The sequence below is a fragment of the Podarcis erhardii genome (genome assembly GCF_964252035.2).
Source record: "Podarcis erhardii genome assembly, chromosome: 2".
NCBI lineage: Eukaryota > Metazoa > Chordata > Lepidosauria > Squamata > Lacertidae > Podarcis > Podarcis erhardii.
Window position 1 is genome coordinate 49,408,952 of NC_138498.1, and position 23,211 is coordinate 49,432,162.

At 39.2% G+C, this 23,211-nt stretch overlaps 1 protein-coding gene across 2 annotated transcripts in view; it reads right to left on the reverse strand.

The window, feature by feature from the left end:
- SLIT3 (slit guidance ligand 3) overlaps positions 1-23,211 on the reverse strand; it is a 418,035-nt gene that overhangs the window by 86,750 nt on the left and 308,074 nt on the right. For both annotated transcript variants that reach the window (XM_081845905.1, XM_081845904.1), the window contains exons 15-17: positions 10,648-10,798; positions 9,358-9,432; positions 2,057-2,200 (exon numbers count right to left, since the gene is read on the reverse strand). In XM_081845905.1, the coding sequence (XP_081702031.1) occupies positions 2,057-2,200; positions 9,358-9,432; positions 10,648-10,798 (370 nt within the window). The remainder of the gene's footprint in view (positions 1-2,056; positions 2,201-9,357; positions 9,433-10,647; positions 10,799-23,211) is intronic.

Consider the following 23,211-nt stretch of genomic DNA (forward strand, 5'->3'; position numbering starts at 1 on the left):
CCTCTTCAGATCACCACACAAACGCTTCTTGTTCTTTTATAACTTTTTATTGCGTATTAACAAACCATCTTATAAATGGTTCTTATCTTTAACTATTATTCCTCAGAGTCACTTATTTCAGATACCTTCTGAGCTCTGCTTCTCCATGACCAGCCACTCTCAAAATGGCGAACGCACTGTTCCTTTCGCTTTCCCACACTTTTTTCTAACCTCCTCACCAGAGCAGGCTTGTATCTCCCCTCCTCTGAATCTGAGCTAGAACTTAATCCTTGCCTTTCCTGTGAACAGCCGGTCTCTCCCTGTTGTTCATGTTGCTCTCTTCTATTAGATTCACTGTTCTCCTCCCCCCCTTGGGGAAAGCTTTCTCCCTCTGAGAAACTGGAAACCTCTAACTCTAACTCTTCCCTGACACCCACGGTCCCCTGGAGTTGGCTCCAGAATTTTTGTTATATTTGTTATATTTGTTATATTTGTTATATTTTGTTATATATTTGTTATATTTTCAAAGGGGAGCTGCCCACCACTATTAGTGAAGAGTGCTTCTGTACACACACAGTGGCGTAGCGTGGGTTGTCAGCACCCGGGGCAAGGCAAGTAATTTGCGCCCCCTAACCTGTGGATTTGCCCTAACCCCAGATGTTGCGCCCGGTGCGGTCGGCCCCCCCTGCACCCCCCACGCTACGCCACTGTACACACATGGCCAAATTATATATTTGGTGTTATAAAGACAAAAGTCAACTGTAGCCCCTGTTAAAGCCCAGTGTCAGAGATGCAAAAGAAGGCCTTGTCTCTGAGGCACTGGGACTGGGAGGCTGGAGAGCACACATTAAGGCCTTAAAGGATCCAAAGTCTGCCCACTCAGAAATATAGCTTCAGTTCAAACAAATAATCATTATTAATACAGTTTAAAAATAGTTCTCAGACTTCTGTTATGGGGCAGCCTATAAATAGTTAACATAAGTGAATAAAAAAATGGCAATGCCTGTAGGTCCAGTGTGTTCATCAAGTGAAATACAGTGAAATATCTGAAACTACAGAGGAGTTTTACATAGCCAGGTAGTGGTTCACCTCTGTGCGATTTAGATTTACAGACAAATTCTGAACTTGTTTCTGATCTAGAGGAATGAGATGTTTCATTGCAATGGTACACAGGACATACAACAATAGTATATACATTCTGCCTCTAATGTAGTTTTTAAAAAAATATTTATCTAAAAAGATAGTTCAGAACAGTGTTGTTTATCATTATCCATTAGGGGGCTATGACGCTTCTACAACCACATTGCATACAGCAAACCAAACAGCAACAGCTAGCTGAAGGGGAAAAATGCAGCTCAAAGTAGAAAAGGATTTCTGGGCAGTTTCAGTGCTGGGAAAATGTGGTATATGCACCAACCCTTACTTTGTGATAGGTCTTCAAAACAAGATAACTGCCCTTTGACACTAGGAAATGGTATGCTTGCTCTAGAACATTAGAAATGTCTTGTTCTTATAGGGCAAGGAATTATTAAGACAAGTAGCACAGGTTTGTTAGACAGCTACAGTGGAACCCTGGTTCTCAAACGGCTTAGTTGTTTGATGAACAAATCGGCTCCTGAACGCCAAAAACCCAGAAGTAAGTGTTCCAGTTTTCAAACTTTTTTGAAAGCCAAATGTGTGATGTGGCTGTCGACTATTGTTTCCGGGGCACCTGCGCCAATCGGAAGCCACGCCTAGGTTTGCAAACATTTCGGAAGTCGAACGGACTTCTGGAACGGATTACATTCGAGAATCCAGGTACTACTGTATTCAGTACTGTCAGAGAGACTTAAATTACCCACCCAAAGATTACAGAGGAACTACTAACAGATTAGATTAGGGATTTAGCACAGATCTATGCATATGCAAAGTATTAAATATTAAGTCATGTTCCCAAAATGGCTGCTGTCAAAACCAGGAGCACTGATTTACTGCATCAGTGATTCACAGTATGTGATCAATCAGCCAATAGATAACAGTTGTTTCTTTCCTCTGTCCCCTTTCCCCACCAAAATAAAAAACAACGTTTTATACTTACAGCGTCTTGAGCCCTGTGAGACCTCTAAACATTCGCCCATGCACAGATTCCAGCTGATTCCCTGTCAACATCAGTTCCTGAACCCCTGCTGCCCCATCAAAAGTGCCTTCACGAATCTCTTTGATCTTGTTGTTACTCAGGTTTCTGAAAGTGGAAACAAATTAGATAGACAATATTATTTAAGAAGGCTACATGCTTTCTATAATACAGTACAAATACAGACATGCTTGTACACGACAGTGAAAGGAGAAAACAATCGGTATAACATATATTAAAAGTTGAGGTATTTCCTGCTGTCAAAACTGCCCTCATTTTCAACTTCTATCACACCTCTTATTATTTCAAAGGTATGCATGACATGAAATCAAGGGACTAGCACACAGTTCCTTGATATGTTTACCAGCATATCTGCCTTTAATTACAGGGCATCACCAACTGGTGACATTGTGCTGGCATAGCAGCCAAGGTTGCTTCCATCCTAAGAACCTGTTTTTCCTTGCAGGTTATAAGCCTTTACGTTCAATATATATACTATCGCACAGGATCACCTGAAGTTTGACTGCAGGTAGAAAATCCAGGAAACCCTGCAATATTAAACCCCAAATTCATCAACTATTTCCATTAATTAAGCTTAGAATTTTTATTTTTATTTTACATGGCAGCTGCAAGTTTTTCCAGTTGACAGGTTTCTTGTCTTTTCACCCTGAACCAAGTCAGCATGCATTTCCTGATTAGTAAATCCTGGTATAGAAAATATAATGCCATCAAGGTTAAGGGAGAACCTTGTAGTGTTTTCTGATAGACTAGCTGCAAGCAAGTAATAAAAATTTTACATTGCCACACTAAGAAACAAGAACCAGAAAATTCCCAAACCTAAGTGTTGTACACAAAATGGTAAAATGCAGAACAGACCTGGTTCACTGAATTACAGTCCTAAAAGATGTGAGGTGAGGTAGAGAAGGAAATATGGAAAAAGGAACAAACAAAAATGGAGGAGAGGGGCTTATGTGACAATAGGTGAGAGAGGAAATGTATTTAAGCCACTGCTTAAAGATGGACATACATCAGCCAGCCATAAAACTCAGTTTTACTTATAAGAGACAACAATTGCAAATAATTCATTGCCAACATGCCAGCAGCACAGATCAGGCTTGTATGTGATGAGAAGTCTATAATTTGTAATAGTTATTATTGGGTGAAAGTAATTTTGAAGGCTGGGGTTAGGCTTTGTATGAGTAACTGGTAGCCTGGTTTCTGTCTACTGAACAGCAGAGACAGCCTGGCTGCACAGCTTGTGACCCATCACCCCTCTTGCAGTCTGAGTCAATAAGTCAAGGAAGCAGCGGCAACAATAAAGCACAAAAATAACCACAATAATATGAACTGCTTCCCCCCGCCACGTCTCTTAAAGCAGCTTCATGCCTTTTTACTTCTATCCATACTATAGAGATTAGAGTTTATGTTTAATGTCAGAGACAGCTTAGAAACAATATTATGACAGATGCATTTCATCTGGTACTGAGCTGTTGTCTGATGAAAAATTTAGTTAAGCATCTCTTAAATCTTCAGATAATGCAAGGGCTCTTTTTGCTGCTATCATGTATTCTTGTCTAATGATCAGTGCCACTTAGAGCCACTATTCTCATTACATTTAACAGACACAGGCACATGCTTGTGAAATTTATTTATATGGGCAAATATACAGTAAAAAAAAAAACCAAGTACATAGGTTAATTGTATCTCTGAGGAGGCTGCACAATAGTGAGCCTCAAATTGGCAGAGTATCTGTACCTTGTTCAGATACCGATTTGTGTATAGTAATGATCATGTCACACTTGCCTATGCTTTTACAAGCAGTATGAATAATGAGAACATTCCCATACCTGTAAAATCTCAGAGGAGGAACAACCTTGACTTTATGCATGCTTTCAAGTTCAGTGACTCAAGATGGCTAATTAAGATACCTGTTTTTTCTTTCGAGATAGTATTTTTCCAACCCAATCTATCCTTTTAAATATTCATTTTTTATTCTAGTTAAAAACACACACACATAATGGCCTGGATCCAAAAAACTTTGAGAGAAAAGTGTACAGTACATATGTCAGTGGTATGCCGTGGACTCCTCCACAAGCAACAGCAGTACAGCATTGCAATGGCCTGGTTAACATGTAACACTAAACCATAATTTAGTTCTGCATGGATGTGCCAAAACAACCCCAAATGAGGTGTCAGGATGCATGCATTGCCCCTCCACCCTTCTTCTACTGTGCAAAGGTTGCAAGGTTTTTAGCTGGGACAATTAGAATAAGACCCACTATTTGACTACTAATTCAAAATCCTAAAATGTATTTTATATAATTGACTTTTTATTTCTGTTCTTTGTATATCGTATCGTTGTTTCATTGCTATGGCCAATGGCTGATGCAAATAAAGATTCATTCATTCATTCTTCTACTGTGCAGCCAAGAGGACGGAGCTTAATTTTACTTTTACTGCTTAGCATTAATTTCAAGCTAAAAATTTGGGTTTGAAAAATTTTTGGTCACTTTCCTAAGGCAACTTCAGACTACGGTTTATGAAACTGCCTCATTAAATTACCAACTATTATGAATCAGGATTCCTTGTTTGAACATAACACTAAGCTGTGATGTATAGCATAAGTGAAATTAAACTTGTCAAAAGACCTCCACCTGGCCTAGTGGGAGGCTCATGCACATAGTGCTAAATCATTATTTAGTGTTACATGCAAAAGCAGTAAATGTGACAGAGGTTGTGTACAGGAGACTAGGTGAGTAAGGAAGATACAGGTTGCAACACAGAATTCTACTGAGTCACGTTTAGGAAAAAAATGTGTAAAGTATTGTGCAAGAACTTTCACAAATATAGCTTCTCTAGATTAGGGGTGTTTTAAAATGGAAAGCTCTTCCACAAGATGGGAAGCCACCCTGCTATGTGGGGAAGAGACTTTCTACAAGAAAGAACTGGAACTGGAATGCCAAAAGCTGATAAATATTGGATTCAGCATTTAGTGGATGGCTTCTACATGAAACAAATGAAAGTTTCTTGTAGCTGCCAAAGGCTGAGATGATATACCCTTACTTGATGCAAGACATGTTCAGGTGATTAACATTATGGATCAGGTTTGAAATGCCTAATCCTAATTACAATAAATAGCTTCACACAGATGCACGTGTTTCATGGCAGGTAACATAATAATGTGCAAAATGTATTTTGTGAATTGACACTAAACTCCCAAGTTCTGCCAACATTTTACGTAACAGTGACACGGGAGAGATCCCCCCACCCCCCAGCTCATGAAATATTTTCCATAAGCAAGTACTCAGCATGCTAGTATTATATTCAGATATTCTTTTCCTCTTAAGCCTTGCAGTTCACATTCATTAGAGGCAAGCATCTAATGGCTTTTCAGTATTCATGATGAGCTATCATGTAAATTTGTACCAAGGGACTTCTTAAAAGCAGGCACAGTTGACCCTGAAATCAATTGTGTCAATGAATCCTTTGGGTCCACTTAAGCACATGACTTATTGACAGAACAGACAAAGGCTCCAAGTGAATGCTGCCCCATATATACTGTTATGGCATACCAATAATGCATTTTAAGTTGTCTTATTATCTAGGTATTGCTTTGCCTCCTTTGATACAGTGGACAGAGAGAAAATGGGGAAAGCTGGAGAGATTTAATGTTTAGAGATATTACCATATTAAAGCTTTAAGGTATAACAGATTTTACTTCCGGCACAGTGTAAGTGCCAAAAAATGGATACAGAGGTATCAAGAAGACCGTCGTATCATTTTCAGCATAAAAGTTGACATCTTCAGACTGGTGTAGGTAAATCAATTTAAGTGAACTGAAACTTGAAAAATTTCCTTAACAGTAGTGCCTTATTTCCAGGTGCTCTCCCACAATCTTTTCTTGCTCCTACCACACTATGGGGAAGGGCTGTAGTTCAGAGGTAGAGCATCTGCTTTGTACTCAGAAGGTCCCAGGTTCAATCAGCAGCATCTCCAGATACAGCTGGGAGAGAAGCTTGCTTGAAGCTCAGGAGAACTTCAGCTAGTCATTACAGACAACGCTGCACTAGATGGAGCCAATGGTCTGACTCAGTATAAGGTAAGTTCCTATGTTCCTATCTTAGAACGCTTGCAGAAGCCAGTGCAAGGATTCAGCTAGGACAACAAGGATTCCCCTGCCTCCCCAATACCTCCCCCAAATCTACCCTGGAGAGTTCGGGAAGCCCCCAGAAGACATGGGGGAAGGAGAGGAGAGACTGTTCTGTCTGACAAGCAGTGCTGGTGCTGATGCAACGGCCATAATACAATGGTACCTCGGGTTAAGTACTTAATTCGTTCTGGAGGTCCATTCTTAACCTGAAACTGTTCTTAACCTGAAGCACCACTTTAGCTAATGGGGCCTCCTGCTGCCGCCGCGCCACCGGAACATGATTTCTGTTCTCATCCTGAAGCAAAGTTCTTAACCCGAGGTAATATTTCTGGGTTAGCAGAGTCTGTAGTCTGTAACCTGAAGCGTATGTAACCTGAAGCGTATGTAACCCGAGGTACCACTGTATCAGATGATACAGAAGTCCATCATCTGTTCTGGGCCTAACACTACTGTCACTTTCGCATGCAAGTAATAGTCCTACTGTAATACTATACGTACAATTAACAAGGATAATTCTAGAATGAGAATAAGTGATTGGATCCTGGCTGCCTATTCCAACCTGTTAACTGACAGTGGTCAAATTATGGCATAGCATGAAAGTGCAGGCTTCCGCAGAGATTACTGCCATTTTTGCTTCTCCTCTGGTCCTGCTGCTGCTGCTGCTGCGATGCATATAATGGCTATATAATAATTTTTAAAAGTAACTCTTAGCAAAAGTTACTGTCATGAATTATTCACTAACTCCCATGTGGAGAAGACAATTGTTCTTACCCATTTTATGGATGGGGTATTTCTCTGTTTGCTTTTGAAATAATCTGTGAGCATCATGGTGAAAGAGAAGAGAAGTAAGTAAATAAGTTGTGTGACTAATAAACCATTTAATTTGGTTAATTTAATTTAATTTGGTTGGAAAGGTGAGTACACGGAGAAAGAGGAGTTTGATACACTAGAGGCATTTTGGATAAACATGAAATTATTATAGATCTTTGTTGAAGTGCTTTTGGGCTTAACACTATTTCACAAAATTGAATTAGTTTCAGAATTCCAATGAGCAGGAGCTGGCAAGAGCAACCCTGATTCATGATTTTTAGGAAATAGTCATGTGTACAAGGAAATGGTTTCTAATTTAAGTCTGTCTTTAATACTGCAATATGGAGCACAATATAACCTATTTCTCATGGGGCAAAAAAGCATACAGGTAAGGGAGAGCTTAAAAATGTAATTAAAAAAACTTGAGAGCTTTCTGCTTGGAGGCATCTATGGTGTATCTTAATGAGACTGTTTTATGATGAACTGCAAGGCACTATTACCTCTTGCTGCCAGAATACAGGCATCTGAACTGCACCTGTACTCTTCAATTCTTATCCTCTGCCAAGAGTAGGACACAGATAATTTATTGCTTCATAAAACATAAAATGCTAAATAGGAACATGGCTATTCCACACCATATTTATTGAAAAGCAATGTGGCTCTGTCCAACTGTCCCTACTCCTTAAAAATCAAAATGCAAAGAAAGGACAGTTGCAGTTCCAGATTAATAAAATCTCACATGAAATTAAGTGAAAAAAAGAAAATCAAAGTATATGTATATTTTTAAACTAACCACAACATTCAAAAGTTTGTCAGTTTATCCTGATATATTTTCTACTTTAGGTTTCTGGGCTCTAAATTAGAGTGATTTTATGGCAGTTTTACAAAGCTATATAAATTCTTCCATTATTTTTGTGAACCAAGATCTACAAAGCTCAATCTGACACACACTAGCTGGACTAGAACTGAGAAAAGCGATCCAAGCCACCCTTGGAACTTGGAACCTTTGCATAGCCTGGAATGAATAGTGAGCACCAGATGTTTCACTATTTGTGGACATGGGAAAAGGGGAAAAGAGACATCAATACATAAATATAACCTCTATGTTTTCCTTTAACTTTGACCCTGGGCATCAGGTACAGGCAATTTAGTATTAGCACATTATTAATTCATTTCAGATGTGACTGTAGCCTTGCAAGCTCAACAGCAAGGTCAGACAAGAACCAACTTGCTATACCATAGAATTTAACATAACTTTTAAAACATATACCAAGTTTGATTTGAGTACCGGTAATACCTTTCTCAAGGATACAAATATTCTGCACAACCCATGATGCAAAATAATGACTGCATCACAAATCAAAACTTACCTCCACAGGGGTAATGTGAATATATGCTTTACTCTTGGTGGTACAAGTATTCTTTTTGCCATGAGAAAATTTAAATGAGAAACTAACAGCAGCTGCGCAATTGGTGTGCTATCCACAAAGTGAACATATGCCATATTTTAGGTCGTTCTGCACCTAAAACAATTATGTACAGGCCAAGTCTAAAGCTTCCTTGTTAAAACTATATGCCATCATTTTAAGTCAGTTTTGGGATGACATTGAGACAGAAAGACCAGATAGAAATGATTTTAATAAATGAAAGAACAATGCTTTTTATTATGATTATGTAGTTCAACAGTTTGCTTCCATCTGGTTCAGCAGCAAAATACCTGCGGAAGCAGCAAGCCTTCTTTATGTAGCATCACTTTGAGCAGCCAGATCCTCCTTTGAATGCTTACCAAAGCACACTGGGCTCAACAGGGCTTTGTAAAGATAAAGGATCCCTGACAGTTAAGTCCAGTCACAGATGACTCTGGGGTTGCGGCGCTCATCTTGCTTTACAGGCCGAGGGAGCCAATGTTTGTCCGCAGATAGTTTTTCCAGGTCATGTGGCTAGCATGACTAAGCTGCTTCTGGCGAAACCAGAGCAGCGCACGGAAACGCCGTTTACCTTCCCGTCGGGGCGGTACCTATTTATCTACTTGCACTTTGATGTGTTTTCGAACTGCTAGGTTGGCAGGAGCTGGGACCGAGCAACGGGAGCTCACCCCGTCACGGGGATTCGAACTGCTGACCTTCCGATTGGCAAGCCCAAAGCTCAGCAGTTTACACCACAGTGCTACCTGCGTCCTGTATGCTTACCAAAGCACACTGGGCTCAACTGGGCTTACTCCCTAGTAAATGTGCTAAGGCTTCCTGCCTAAATCATTGTAGGTATTAACACATTGGTATTAAAAATAAAAAAGTGATTAACTTACATCTTCCTTAGGCTTGGGAGTTTCTTGAATATTCCAGTAGCTTCCAGTACAGAAATGTCATTATCATGTAAACGCCTTATGAAAAACAACAATAAAAGCATATAAAACACATTAGGCCTCAGATGAACCTACATGTTATGTAAATTTGTCACACATATATTAATTGCAAAGAGCTATCGTCAGTGTGAGGTAGTGGTTAAGATGCTCAATTAGTGCTGGGGAGGTCCAGATGCAAAATCCCACATAGCTCATTGGATAACCTTAACTCTGTCCTCTCTCTCAGTATATGTTACTTCACAGCGTTATTGTGAGAATAAAATGGTGTAGAAGGGACATATAAACTGCCTTGAGCTTCTTGGAGGAAAGGCAGAATATAAATGCTACTGTAAACTGCATTTTAACAGCCTCTGAAAATTATGGTGTGCAGTAAGGTAAAGGTAAAGGGACCCCTGACCATTAGGTCCAGTCACGAACGACTCTGAGGTTGCAGCACTCATCTCGCTTTATTGGCTGAGGGAGCCGACATACAGCTTCTGGGTCATGTGGCCAGCATGACTAAGCCGCTTCTGGCGAACCAGAGCAGGGCATGGAAACGCCGTTTACCTTCCCTCTGGAGCGATACCTATTTATCTGCTTGCACTTTGACGTGCTTTCGAACTGCTAGGTTGGCAGGAGCAGGGACCGAGCAACAGGAGCTCACCCCATCACGGGGATTCGAACCTATGACCTTCTGATCGGCAAGTCCTAGGCACTGTGGTTTAACCCACAGTGCCACCCACATCCCATGGTGTGCAGTAAGTTTGTATAAATAAATATAACAAAAATAAATAAAAATGGAAAAGCATGATAAAGTGTGTTTGAACACTTTAACTTAATTTAACTTACGTTTAACTTAAAACATAAACTGCCGTATTTGATACACATTAAATGTTCTAATGCAGGCATAGGCAAACTCGGCTCTTCAGATGTTCTGGGACTACAATTCCCACCATCCCTAGCTAACAGGACCAGTGGTCAGGGATGATGGGAGTTGTAGTCCCAAAACATCTGGCGAGCCAAGTTTGCCTATGGCTGTTCTAATACATAAAGCTCTATTAGACAGATTTTCATTTCCTCCAAAGTAGTACCACTAAATATCAGGCCACAATATGGCAATTGCATTACAAGATCCACACATTATAGTTTGATAACTCTGAAGATGTATAAGCTCAGCTAGCAAAGCAGGAAGGAACAACTGAAATATTTTCATAATTGAACATTATTATTTTTTTACAAAAGTGCCAGACTTACAGGTCTGTGGTATATTCTGGAAGGTGACTAGGAAGTCGAGTGAGCTTTTGATTAGAACAGTCTACAATTGTTCCCTCGCAGCGGCACTTTTCAGGACAGACAAGGTCCATGAAGCACTCCCCACTGAACTTACTCCTGTAGTCTTCTGAACCTGTAAAACAGAAGTATTTCCTGGTAAATAGCTAGTTATAAAATAACTGTCAGAAGTAAGAGTTGGAGAAGAGAGAATTTCTATTTACTTAGGGAAGTCCATAAGAATCAGTCCAGACTATGCTTGAAATGGTTTGCATAATTCACTCCAATGTAGTTCCAGAAATCAGGGACTACCTTGTCTCTCAGAGGACTATTCCAGTATCTTTTCAGCGTTTGGAAAGTATTTGTTGTGGTATTAATACCCATCACTCTATACCAAATAGCATGTTAGAACAAATACTGACGGAAATATAAGGCATTCAATCCACTTAGAAACAGCATATATGTTTAAAACTAACTAGTTTGCTTTGCAAGGATAAATATTTTAACAGACAACACTGCAGTTGAAAGTAACACGACTTGCAAACGTATCTACTTTAATCATGATTGGTACTGTGTATATTTAGGAAGAATTGCCTACTTCAGCCTGATATTGTACTACAACTCAGACCCCCTTTGACTTGTTTTAATGAAATGCCTTTTTATTTAGTCTCAGCAAATCAATCTTTTCAGCTTTTATTTTCTTTTTTGAAATATTACTTGGAGGTTTAAATGTGATCCTTGTGCTTATGGCAGCCAAAATATTAATGGATATGCAATCAAAGAGTTGGCAGCACAGATCCAATCATGCAATATTTGCCCACTCACTTCATAGTTAATTATGGAAACAACTAAATATTTCTCTGAAATAATTTGTGATGTCCAACCATCCTAACAAACCTAATTATTCTTAACTTTCCCAGGACTCTAAAAGCCAGTTGCAATTGGAGCACTGATTTCCTAGTGTCAAATTCATTTATCTGAAAACAATAACTTTACATAAGAATAATTTTGGGGAGGGAAAGTATTGGAAGGGATAATGGGCGCCAGATCTAGGGGGCCCTGGGTGGCAGGGCACCCACAACACAGGGCTCCAATGCAACTTCTGGTAGAAACTGGAAGTCACATCAAATGTCTTGCGAGGCCTTTTGAGGCCTGAGAACTGACGTCCCAGGCCCTGCCAAGCCTCTGAACACAACTTCCGGTAGAAAGAGGAAGTTGCGTTCAGAGGTCTTGTGATGTCTTGTACGTAATCTCTGAGACGCTACGAGGCCTTAGAAGAGCCGCTGCACCACCGATGCAATGTGACGCCATGATGTCACAACGTCATATTATGCCATGGGGCACCCATAACCTGGGGCCCAAGTCAGAGTCCCTGGAAGGGATTGTTCAACGAAACTGCGAGAAGAGTTTGAAATGGTCCTCAGTAAAAACCTGAATCTAAGCTGGCATCTGTGTACAGAGATTTGGATTAATTTTAGCTTTAACGATCCAGTTTGAGAACATCACTAGCACCTGCAATGGCAACAGAACAGAGCTGTACAGAAAATATACGTATCTTCAAAAATTGCCACACAGAAAGCTCCACATAAACAAGTTTTTTGAAGCTAGAAGGGAAGGGAGAAACACACAGGTTTACCTGCTTGAGCTTCTTATAGCTACCTTCTGGCAATCTTGAGAAGGGCATGACTAATTGGCTAGAACGCTGAACAGGATCAGTGTATTTAGTGGACAAGAGACACTGTAACATTTTGTTGCAGGTCCCACTTGCATTATTTCTCAACATCTTTCATCTCTACTGTATCCAGCAAAATGATGACATCTAAATATTTTGTTTATAGCCTAAATTTTGCACCATCAGGCTAAAATCAAACACATAGGACAGGATTTAAAGATTTGATCAAAGGATCATCTTCACATGCTCAAGGCTTCTGAGGCACCCATTCATATGTGCTGGGTTAATCAGTGTAATGTTTTTTTGCTGAAAATGAAGGTGAGAACTGGGTTCGAATCACAGCTAAGTCACGGATACACTGAATTGCCTCAGCCAATTAACTCAGTTTCTTTAGTTTTTATAGATAGGAGTGGAATAGTTTCCTTCCTACTTACTTCAGAAATACTTTGGTTTCTTTAAATCATGTAACACCTAATAAGTGCTGCTACAGGGAAAACTAATAAATATTACACCAAATATGAGACTATGATACAGAAAGGAAAATGGGCTACACATTACCTCTTGTAACATAACACCACCATCACGAACGCTGGGTATGTAAAATGAAACGAAACAATTCCCTCTCCTTTTCTCTCACTTTTAGTATGCATGCCTTGGAGCCAAACTAGATGTGACAGGGGAAGTGACATGTATTTATTCATGTGTCTTCCCCATTTATGTAGAAAGCAGCAGATGGAGGCTGCTGTTTTTTTACATGAAAAGCTGAGCATGGGTGAGGGAAACTAAACCCTCCTCTGCCTTGCTGTGCTGCTTCATTCAGCCCCTGCCCCCAAATACTCCCAACCTGTCTCACTTTCAGAGCTGAGTTGGTTCAAAAGTGCTTCAAACAATGGAGCAAAGTGAGATTAGGCAGGGGAAGGAGAAAGCTGTATTTTCATCTAAGAAACAGACCCTGCACCCCACCTCCTTATATATAGCTTATTCCCTGAAAACAGGCATGCAAACAATCACACACTGAAGCATGTAAACCACTCGGCTTTGCATTGAATACTTCTTCATCCACTGAATGACTGGATATTAAATGTTTTATGGATTTTGGTTTTATGGTTTGAAATTACATTATGAGTAATTTTTATGTTTTTGGTATTTTGTGAGATGCCTAGGGAGGGGGGAGGGCCAGGGAGGCGCGGAGTGGCATACCCTCCATAGCAATCCAAATCCCATTGGCTCCTATCAATAGGGCAGAAGGTGGGAGGGTTTTTCCACTGGTTTTTGCCCATCCACTCCCAGGTGATCTGCAAGTCTTAGGATCCAGCAGATTCCAAGCCCCCAGTGCCCCACTCCAAAACGTTGTGTGCCATCTTAATACTTTGGCCATTGGCACTGATTCTTTGGATCCTATGCACAAGGATTTGGGATACTATGGACAGGGCAAGGGCACACTCCTGTTTAGTAAAGGTGATGTAGCAACAGTAAGGAAAAATAAAGGTTACTGCTTATGTATAAATATATGTGTATATTAAAAGTTTAAATATGGATTATCTAGAGGCCATGCCGTGTAAAGTGATAAACACCACATGCCACCATCAAGTACTCCAGGCTACCCATCAACCTCTAAGGCAGCAGCAATCAACTGCCAAAGAGAGGAAATTTACTACTTAACTTGAGCCTTGAGATCACTTGGACAGGTGGCTGCTCTATCATGTTATTCCCATTATAGAAACTAATGTGAAAGCCAGCCATCTGGTTACATTACCAGTTATAGGTGTCCGTCCATCTCTACATACATTACTTTATCAGCAGGTTCCCATGAGGCTTAAAGTGGATATGGTGCAATTCAAGAGGTACAACATTAAGCATTATGTGCAAATCATAAAAATCAAGGTTGGGGAGCCCTGCAGAGGAGGCTCAGAATATAATATTACCTTCAAAACTTCAGCGTAACATGAAAATCCTTTTTTTTTTTTTTTTTTTTTTTGCAACTTCAGTATTCAAATAAAAGCTTTCAATGACCTGGTCCATGAAATCACTTTTAAATACTTTACCGGTACTTCTATTTACACATGTAATAGTTTCAATTGTTATGCTAGTCAAAACAGCTAATTTGAAAGACAAATCTGAAACCAATTTTTGAAATCTACTAAAAATGTAGCTCCATTCCTTCTAATCCCATACGCCAGACTATTCCATTTTTCTTGGTGGCTAGGGAGGGGATGGGAGCAAACTCAAGAAAACTGTCTGATCCACTTACTTTTCAAATGCATGTTAAGCAAATAAGGCAACCTACTGAAGTACTCTCAGTGGAAGGCAACAGCAGAGTGAAAAGGTAACTTCAAGATTCAGCTAGAAGTGAGAAGACCATTTACCAAGTGGCCATTATTTGGAAAGCTAGACATGGGAATCAGATGACCAAATTGATCTCTTAGTCTGCAATACGTTGATTGTCTGCATCATCCTGCCTAATGGTCAGGAACATTTTACCATACTTTCAAAATTTATGAGAAATCAAGGAAAGCAGAGCAATGGACAATGTACCTTACTTAGCAGGATTACATAGACAAGCGGTTTTCAGTTTCCTTGGAGACTTAATAGAAATTCCTCAATAAGATGATCAACAATGGGGGGGAGGGGACTTTCCTTGAAAATCTCTCCCATAACATGCAGTTGCAAAGGGAGTGCTGTGTGTAATTTAGGGCACATTCTAAGTTTATATAGGCAAATGGGGAAGGCCACTGTGCCCTGTGATCTGCCCCAGAATCCTCTGAAAGAGGCACCAGTCCCATTACAGATGCGGATGGATTCTTCAGCAGACAATAGGGAAAGGCTGTTCTATGGGTACAAACAAAAATAAAAAACACCAGCACAGACAGACATTTGTCAAGTGGTTACATACTGTACACATTGTAGTGGTACATTACCCAAGTTGCCAGCATGGAATGTGCAAATATATTGAAGGGAGGTCCATATATAAGAGTCAGGATTCTAACTATGTATTTCCAGTATTCTACCTACTCACTGCAGTCATATGCACTTTTGTTGTTGTTTTCATATCACAAAAAGTAAATAGAATGTGCTGCGTATACATAATCCATTCATAAAAAGGTAAAGGTAAAGGACCCCTGACAGTTAAGTAAAGGACCCCTGACAGTTAAGTCCAGGTGCGAATGACTCTGGGGTTGTGGTGCTCATCTCGCTTTACTGGCCGAGGGAGCCAATGTTGTCCGCAGACAGTTTTTCCAGGTCATGTGGCCAGCATGACTAAACCGCTTCTGGCGAAATCAGAGCAGTGCACGGAAACACTGTTTACCTTCCCGCCAGAGCAGTACCTATTTATCTACTTGCACTTTGACGTGCTTTCGAACTGCTAGGTGGGCAGGAGCTGGGACTGAGGAAGAGGAGCTCACCCTGTTGCAGGGATTCCTGCTTGGCAGGGGGTTGGACTCGATGGCCCTTATGGTCTCTTCCAACTCTATGATTCTATTCTATTCTAAGAGAGTGGCAGTAAGAGCTGTAAGAGCTAACCTTCCAATTGGCAAGCCCTAGGCTCAGTGGTTTAGACTACAGCACCACCTGTGTCACAATCCATTCATACACACATACAAGTTTGCTGGAATAAACTTATTTCCAAACTTATGTAACCACAAACTGTTATCCAATATGTAGTAAGTTCATTTGCCAGGTATATTTTCAAACTGCTGCACCCACACTATCCTATAAACATCCTCTTTATAAGCTTATCAATTGCTGTAAGGTCCACACATCTCAGCAACCTAAGCATTGGAACTGGGGGTTTCAGCAGTGTCTCTCCCAACTATCTTGGCAGTACTTAATGACTTTTAAACTCAGTTTCACTATATTTGAAAGAGTTGGTTCTGTGACATTAAATAAGGCCAAGAAAAGGATTTGAACCAATTGTGTGACCATGTACACTTTCAAGCAGAATGGACTAGATGACCCTCGAGATCCCTTGCAATTCTACAATTCTATGATTGAATGCTGATTAGTTCAACACCAACATTTTCTTAAATAGCTACATTTGATATCCAAACACCCACACCTCTATCCCCAGTGTCACTCAAAAGTGCAGATCATAGCCAAATACTGTGCCTTGCTTACCATCTTCAGCTAACGATGCAATGCTAACATCTTTTACAAAATTTCTCCAGCCATGAAATAATCACTGAAGTTGAAAGCAATAAATGTAATAAATGAATTAAATGTTCAATTTGTTCATTTTAAGAGGAATTAATGCAACTTGTTACAGTTATAACTTCTCATACGTTACAGAGTTGTACTCAGACTGGACCTACTGAAATTAATGGACCTAACAGTCACATTCACAAATTTAACTGAGTCTACTCTGAATACCATTCATAATGTTTTGATATTTGTTTATTTCAATATTGCATTTATATCTGGGATTTTTATGAATAACACCTAGAGTTCATGTTTTGATTGAAGACACAGTTTAGAATTTTTCATAAGTAAATAAAGTCACATGCAAGATTTTTGCAAAGTTGATCTCTGATTGCTTTTATCCATTTGAGGATTTTCTGTTCGTGAGATCTGCAGTAAGCCTTCTAGTTTTATGGAATTTTCTTAACCATAATGATTCTTTTTAAAATCACTTTTCCTGTCAAAACAAGAAAATAGCTCACCTTTTGACGGTTCTGAAAACAGCAGAAGTATCCCAGCATGCCATGCTGCAGGAAAGCATGGAGCCTTCCATGGTGCTTGACAGAACCATGTTCAATTTGTATTGTTCTACCACATGGTTAGATCAAGCACAAAGGAAAATCCCATCAAGTCAGAGTCAGAGTTAGGCAGCCGCCAAAGAGAGAGGAGCGTTGAGAGGAAACAGCATGGAGAAGCACAAGCTGGAGATTTCATTGTGAGCTGCTGTCCATTTCTCCCATGCATAAAGGAGCTGAAGTTCAAGAAGTCAATACTTATTGCTACAAATGCAAAAAACCCCCGCCCTATAGCACAGATTGTTAGTGCATGAGAATAACGACCAGAAATTTCTGAAGGTGTATGGTAGGAATCCAGTTAAAGGTCTGCAATTGACAGCCTTCAATGAATGTTCAACAGATCATACAAAGTGAGCATGCTCAAATTGTGAACAACATATATACACCACAGTATCTAGTGATTTAATACAGTAATGTAATACTCTTACTCTTCTTAATAAAGCGTCCAGCCAATACAGTAGTAATTTCTGAAACAATCAGCCTCTTTTAAGACTAATATATTATTTTCTTATGGTTATTTTGATATTCCTAATTATTTTGATAGTGTTTGTTTCCTTTAAAATTCCACTAATGTTAGAGCAAGGATACAGCATTTTCATAAATGCCACAGATAGTTAAGCAGGAAGTTTATTATGTATGTGAAACTGCCCACAATTAAGAGAAGGACCCTCACAGCACAATTCTAAGTATGCCTACAGGGAAGTAAACCCAACAGTGTTCAATGGGACTCAGTCCCATAACAGCAGCCCCATCTAACCAAAGGCTTATCTAGTCCAGCATCCTATTTCCCTCATCATTAAACAAATTTCCTGATCTGAAGACGGTCCGCATGATCAAGGGCATGTTTACACCAGTCATTCCATCTTCCTGGGAAACCCTGTAACTGAAGTTCTTTAAGCAAAGTAGGACTCCATAACAGAGACCTCTCAGAATTTTGGGGTTAAGCCATTACAATTATACTGGTATAAAACGGATAAGAAATTGCAATGCAGATATATATGCCTAAGATTTGAAGACTCTTATGGATGGGGAAAACGCTACATTAAAATGGAAACCAACACCTGAAGCTAGCACGGAATGTTATATTTGCTTTTTCCTTTTCAGTTTCTATTACATTATTATTATTATTATTATTATTAATAATAATAATAATAATAATAATTTTATCATATTATTTTATATTTTACATTACATTATATTTTTATTTTATTACTTGTGCTTTAATTGTGCTCAAGATAGGCTACATTCATGTTTAGCTGAATTTCCTTTACGATCATGAGAATTTTGTCATTTGAACAGACCTGTAGGAAAACAGAACCACTACTATTAGAACTGCTGTTAATCCAGACACCACGGCTTAAAATGTGTTATGTTATAGTCTACTCTAGGAAGAAAGTTTAGTGCAAGTTGGGTTGTTAGCTTCTATTTTTTTTTGCCCGCCTAATACTATTCAATGCATACCAAGGAAGAGGGGAGTGACATGGTGCACAAAGCAGCACAGGCACTTGACCAATGGTCAATGATATTTGAAATCAGTCGTCACCACTATGAAAACACTTGTTGAGAACTCAGGCCGTGATCCAAAATGCCATGAAGACCACCTTTCTTTTACAAATGTTGATAAATGGAGGACAACATGCTCTGACACAAATAATGGTGCTGTAATGATAGAGGTTACAAAAAGTGTCACTAAATATGCGGGTGCCTATGTTGCCTCAGTCTTCCACATTTGTACCAATGCTGCTATCATCAATTTGGATTGAATTACTGAGAGGCAGTATGTGACAGGGAGAGATTTCTGTTGGCAGATGGCTCATTGTCCTACCTTCATTGTTAGTTGTGCTAGTGGTGTGTATGACAACTATCTGGCATTGTAGCAGCTAATTAAATCAGTTAAATAGAACAAGAATCAAATGCTGCAGATACTGGGAGAACACATTTGGTTATCAGAGCTTCAAATGAGGGGGAAAAACTCTTATTGTTATTGGAGGAAAGGGCAAAGCTCTAGTGACTTTCTGTTTCCTTTAAATATCCGTTCATTAGCAGGGAAACTGCAGAACATGGACAGATCAATCAACTGCTAGTCAAATGCGACAGAAAGAGTGGACAAAAAGAAACCTACAAGAGAAAACAAAAAGAGACGTTTCTCCGAGCGGAGTAATATTTCTCATGCCATTGGCAGTGCACACCACAGAGCTGCACACTAATCAAGGAGCCCTGCCAATTCTAAAGCGGCACAGGACTGCCATTGAGCAAGTACAATCTGCTGCTGGATTCCTTTTGATTTCCCTTTAGAAAACAAATCTGTATAGCAGTTATCTTAATCAAAAGATGCCAAGCGAACAAGCCTGCTGAGAAGGAGAGCCTCTGGCGAAATAGAGTTGGCATGTCTCACTTGATGTTTGGCTGCCACTGGGCAGGTGCAACCAAGGGAGAAGACTGCTTTTATGACTGTTACCCAAAATGGCAGCATTCCTCTCTTTTCTGAGAATTCATATTTAATACATAGCAAGGCTGCAGCTAGGAAAAAATGTCCTCATCCATATTCTCCTTTGAATTTTTATAACGGTCCAAGCACAGAGGATTTAAAAGCCATTCGATTAAATCTAATATTTGCAAATACAGGCAGATCAACCTTGCTTCACAATATGTCAGGCAATATGAGAACTTTTCTTCACACAATATAATCTGAGTTTCTTCAATTCAGGATGAGAGACAAAACTACTACATCCCCTTTAAATTAAAAAGCCATCAAAACAAGTAATCTAAAGATCCCATCACCTACATTTCTCCACTATATCCTGTATGAAACAAGTATCTTCAAAAATTAATTGCCTCTCAAAGCAATGCTAAAAACACTATATGTTTTCATTCACATGCACCATACACTGTTTAAACTTGCAGTGGCCAGCTCTCATCATGTACAATGATTATATATACTTTAGAAGTACTGTATATATATTGTTTACTATAATTTCTTGCAAATGCAGGCTGCAATCCTATATCCAATTTACAGAGAGTAAACACCAAATTCAATGAGTCTTAATTGTCAAGAACTACACATGGAAGATACCAAGCAGAATTCTATCAAAAGGAAAAATTCACAGTGCAGTCCTATGAATGTCTACTCAGAATTAAGTTTCATTAAGTTTAAGGTAAGTATGCATAGGATTGACTTAGTTTGGCTACAATTTTTAACACTGCTGTCTTCATCATAATAGGACTTGTAAAACACTTATTACAGATATGCAAAGCACCGTTGTCTCCTCTCTAAAGATCCCATCAAATATTCTCTGTATAACTATGGACAAGAGCTTCCATGCAATTAGGCCCAAGTATGATTTTCAGACACAACTGACTCCATACCTCCATAATTAAGCCATATCACATGACTTAAGTTTTTGAATTTATGTATTGTTTACACCTACATAACTATTGACCAAAAGCTAAGCACACAAAGACATAGAATGTGAGTAAAACTTGTTTCCAGTTGTATGCAGTTTTCCTTCCCACCAATGAAAATCAATTTCACTAGTTATTATCCAAAATGCATTTTTCTTTCGATTAAAAGAATGATGTATTCCAATACATTGAAAATAAATTAATAAATTATTGCTTCATTTGACTGAACTTAACTGTAACTTCCCAATGCATCCAGTGCTGAGGTGAACTTGAATCCATATCCAAGCCCACCCCCTGCACCATGTTGACTCTTACTGGTATTGTTTTAACAATCAGTTTCTTTAAATATCAGTACACATTGATTAATTTTTGTGGAACAGATATGGTTTTACAACAAGACATTTGGTCAAAATACCACAAAGTTGTGTCAAGCACAGTCTTTCCATTAATGGAATATTCTTTGATTCAATAGAAACTTCAGTGAATGGAAGAGCAAGGGGGGGAATTTGCCCAAATTTCTGTTTCTTCCCCCAACCCCCTCTACTATCCTCCTTTTGTTTTCCCCAACCCTATGAAACACTTTTTTTGGGGGGGGGGAGCAGAGGAAGCTCTAAAAGGAAGGTGAAAAACAGCAAAATTAATTGGATACTTAAAACTTGAAGTAAATTTAATGTTTTGCAAGCAGAACGCTAACTTATTTATATAATTAATATTCTCTACATAAATATGATTTAGATGCCATAACTTTTACTGTATTGACAAAGGGCAGTTTATGAATGAAGGCTTATTGAGGAAAAGAAGGGTAGATGTCATCTTTCCTCACAAAGAAACTAGTGTCTTCTGCCATCTGCTCTTAGTTGTCAGAAGTGCAATTCATCATAATCCTTTTTTCAGGAGGAAAAGGTAGCAGTACTCATTTTTATGTGAAGGTACTGCAACATATTCCATCAATGACAGCCATTTTTTCTTCTCAGTCTACTTAATGATTTTCTGCCGCATAAAAATCTACCCATACTTGAAGCTCTCAACACTGAAAGAGGTGGCATATTATACCACTGCTACACATTTAAATCATTTATGTGTAAAGAACATGAGGAAGTAGACAACTAACTTTTACTCAGAGTAGACCCACTGAATTAATGAACAGCACTAAGTTGGGTTCATTAATTTAAATCGGTCTGCTCTGAGGAAAACTTAGCTGTATACCATCCTTATAATGTGAGCAACTAGAATATTACAAAACGGCCCTCTGCACATGCCTAAAAGATGAAACACAGACTAACAGTAATCACTGACTGAGACTTGAAAAAATCCCAATCTGTAATACTCTGAATCAACTGCAGAGCTCTAGACACGAGGTGTTAAAATGATCAAACATTACAATAAATTCTTAATATTTCTTTCAATTACATTGTTTTTTGAATGTTTACAATCTTAAAGGCCAGCTCGACTAATAATTTATTTTATTTATTACAACCATTTGTATATTGCTCAATCAGAATAGTCTCTAAGCGGTTGTCATATAGACATACACTTATTGTATGGCTTCCATAAGAGTTAACCGTTGCTTTTCTTCCTGAATATTTCATCCTTCCATTCAGCCACAATTTTGCAACACAAAGGGACATCAATTGAAGATCAAACACTATTAAAACACCATATTTTTAATTCAGGTTGCCTAGTTGTTTATATTATGATGCCAATGTGGCACAGTTCTCATGGGCAACTAGTGGAGATGATTTTTGCCATTCTCAGTTCTGAATGCTGCTATTGCCTTTAACATTTTGTGAACCTAAGATGGCATAAATTGAGACCTACCAAACTGAACAAAGCTCACCATCCCTGAGTTTTGGCCTGACATGAAGGCCAGCTGGACAGCTAACCTGGGGAGTTGCCCAGTGGAGCTGAAGGGCAACATACTCTGCCATTGGCCAAATCATCATGGTAATAAGAAGACCAACCTGGCTAAATATATCCACTAGAGAAGGAGCAGCTGCAGGAAGCCTGTTTTCCCCCTTCCTGGGAGGAAAAAAACACTCAGTTCCAGCTGCTAGCTGTCCAGTGATCACAGAAGCAAATAGAAAGGACCCTCTGTCCCATTCACTGTCCTAAAGAACAAGAGCCACCAACTACTATTCAAGCAAGAACACCAGAGATGGAAGATCAGCCTGGTCCAAATTGGATATAAATTCTTGTAGTTCGCTACTATATTCTGGCCTTGAAGAACTTATCTCCCTAGCCAATCTTTTCCCTCTACTGCCTTTACCTTGTGTGTCTTATCATTTAGTTTGTAAGTCTAGTGGTGGGACCTCTCACTCTCTTGTTTATTTGACTCTCTTTGGGAGACAATAATTGTCTTAAAAGCAGGATAAAAAGAAAGAGGCTTTACTGATCTTCTGGTGAACTGCCATTTATGGCCAGTAGGTTGAATTTGGCAAGTAGGTCGCACAAGTTGCACAGACCTTCCTTCCATTCATGTTATGCCACTGTTTTATAGTTCATCCATAGAGCATAGAACTTGCCAGACATTTTTTTTAAAAAAAGACTCTCCTCTCTCAATCATCTCATCAGTATTATCTCTTTGATTTTATTCTTCAGATGTTGGGCACTCCCCACTCCTGCCCAGGAGCACTTCTAGCCAATTTATTTATTTACTTACTTACTTAAAATAGGCCTCTGCAACTATCTCCACATCTACTACCTCTAAAGAGATACTGACTGCAC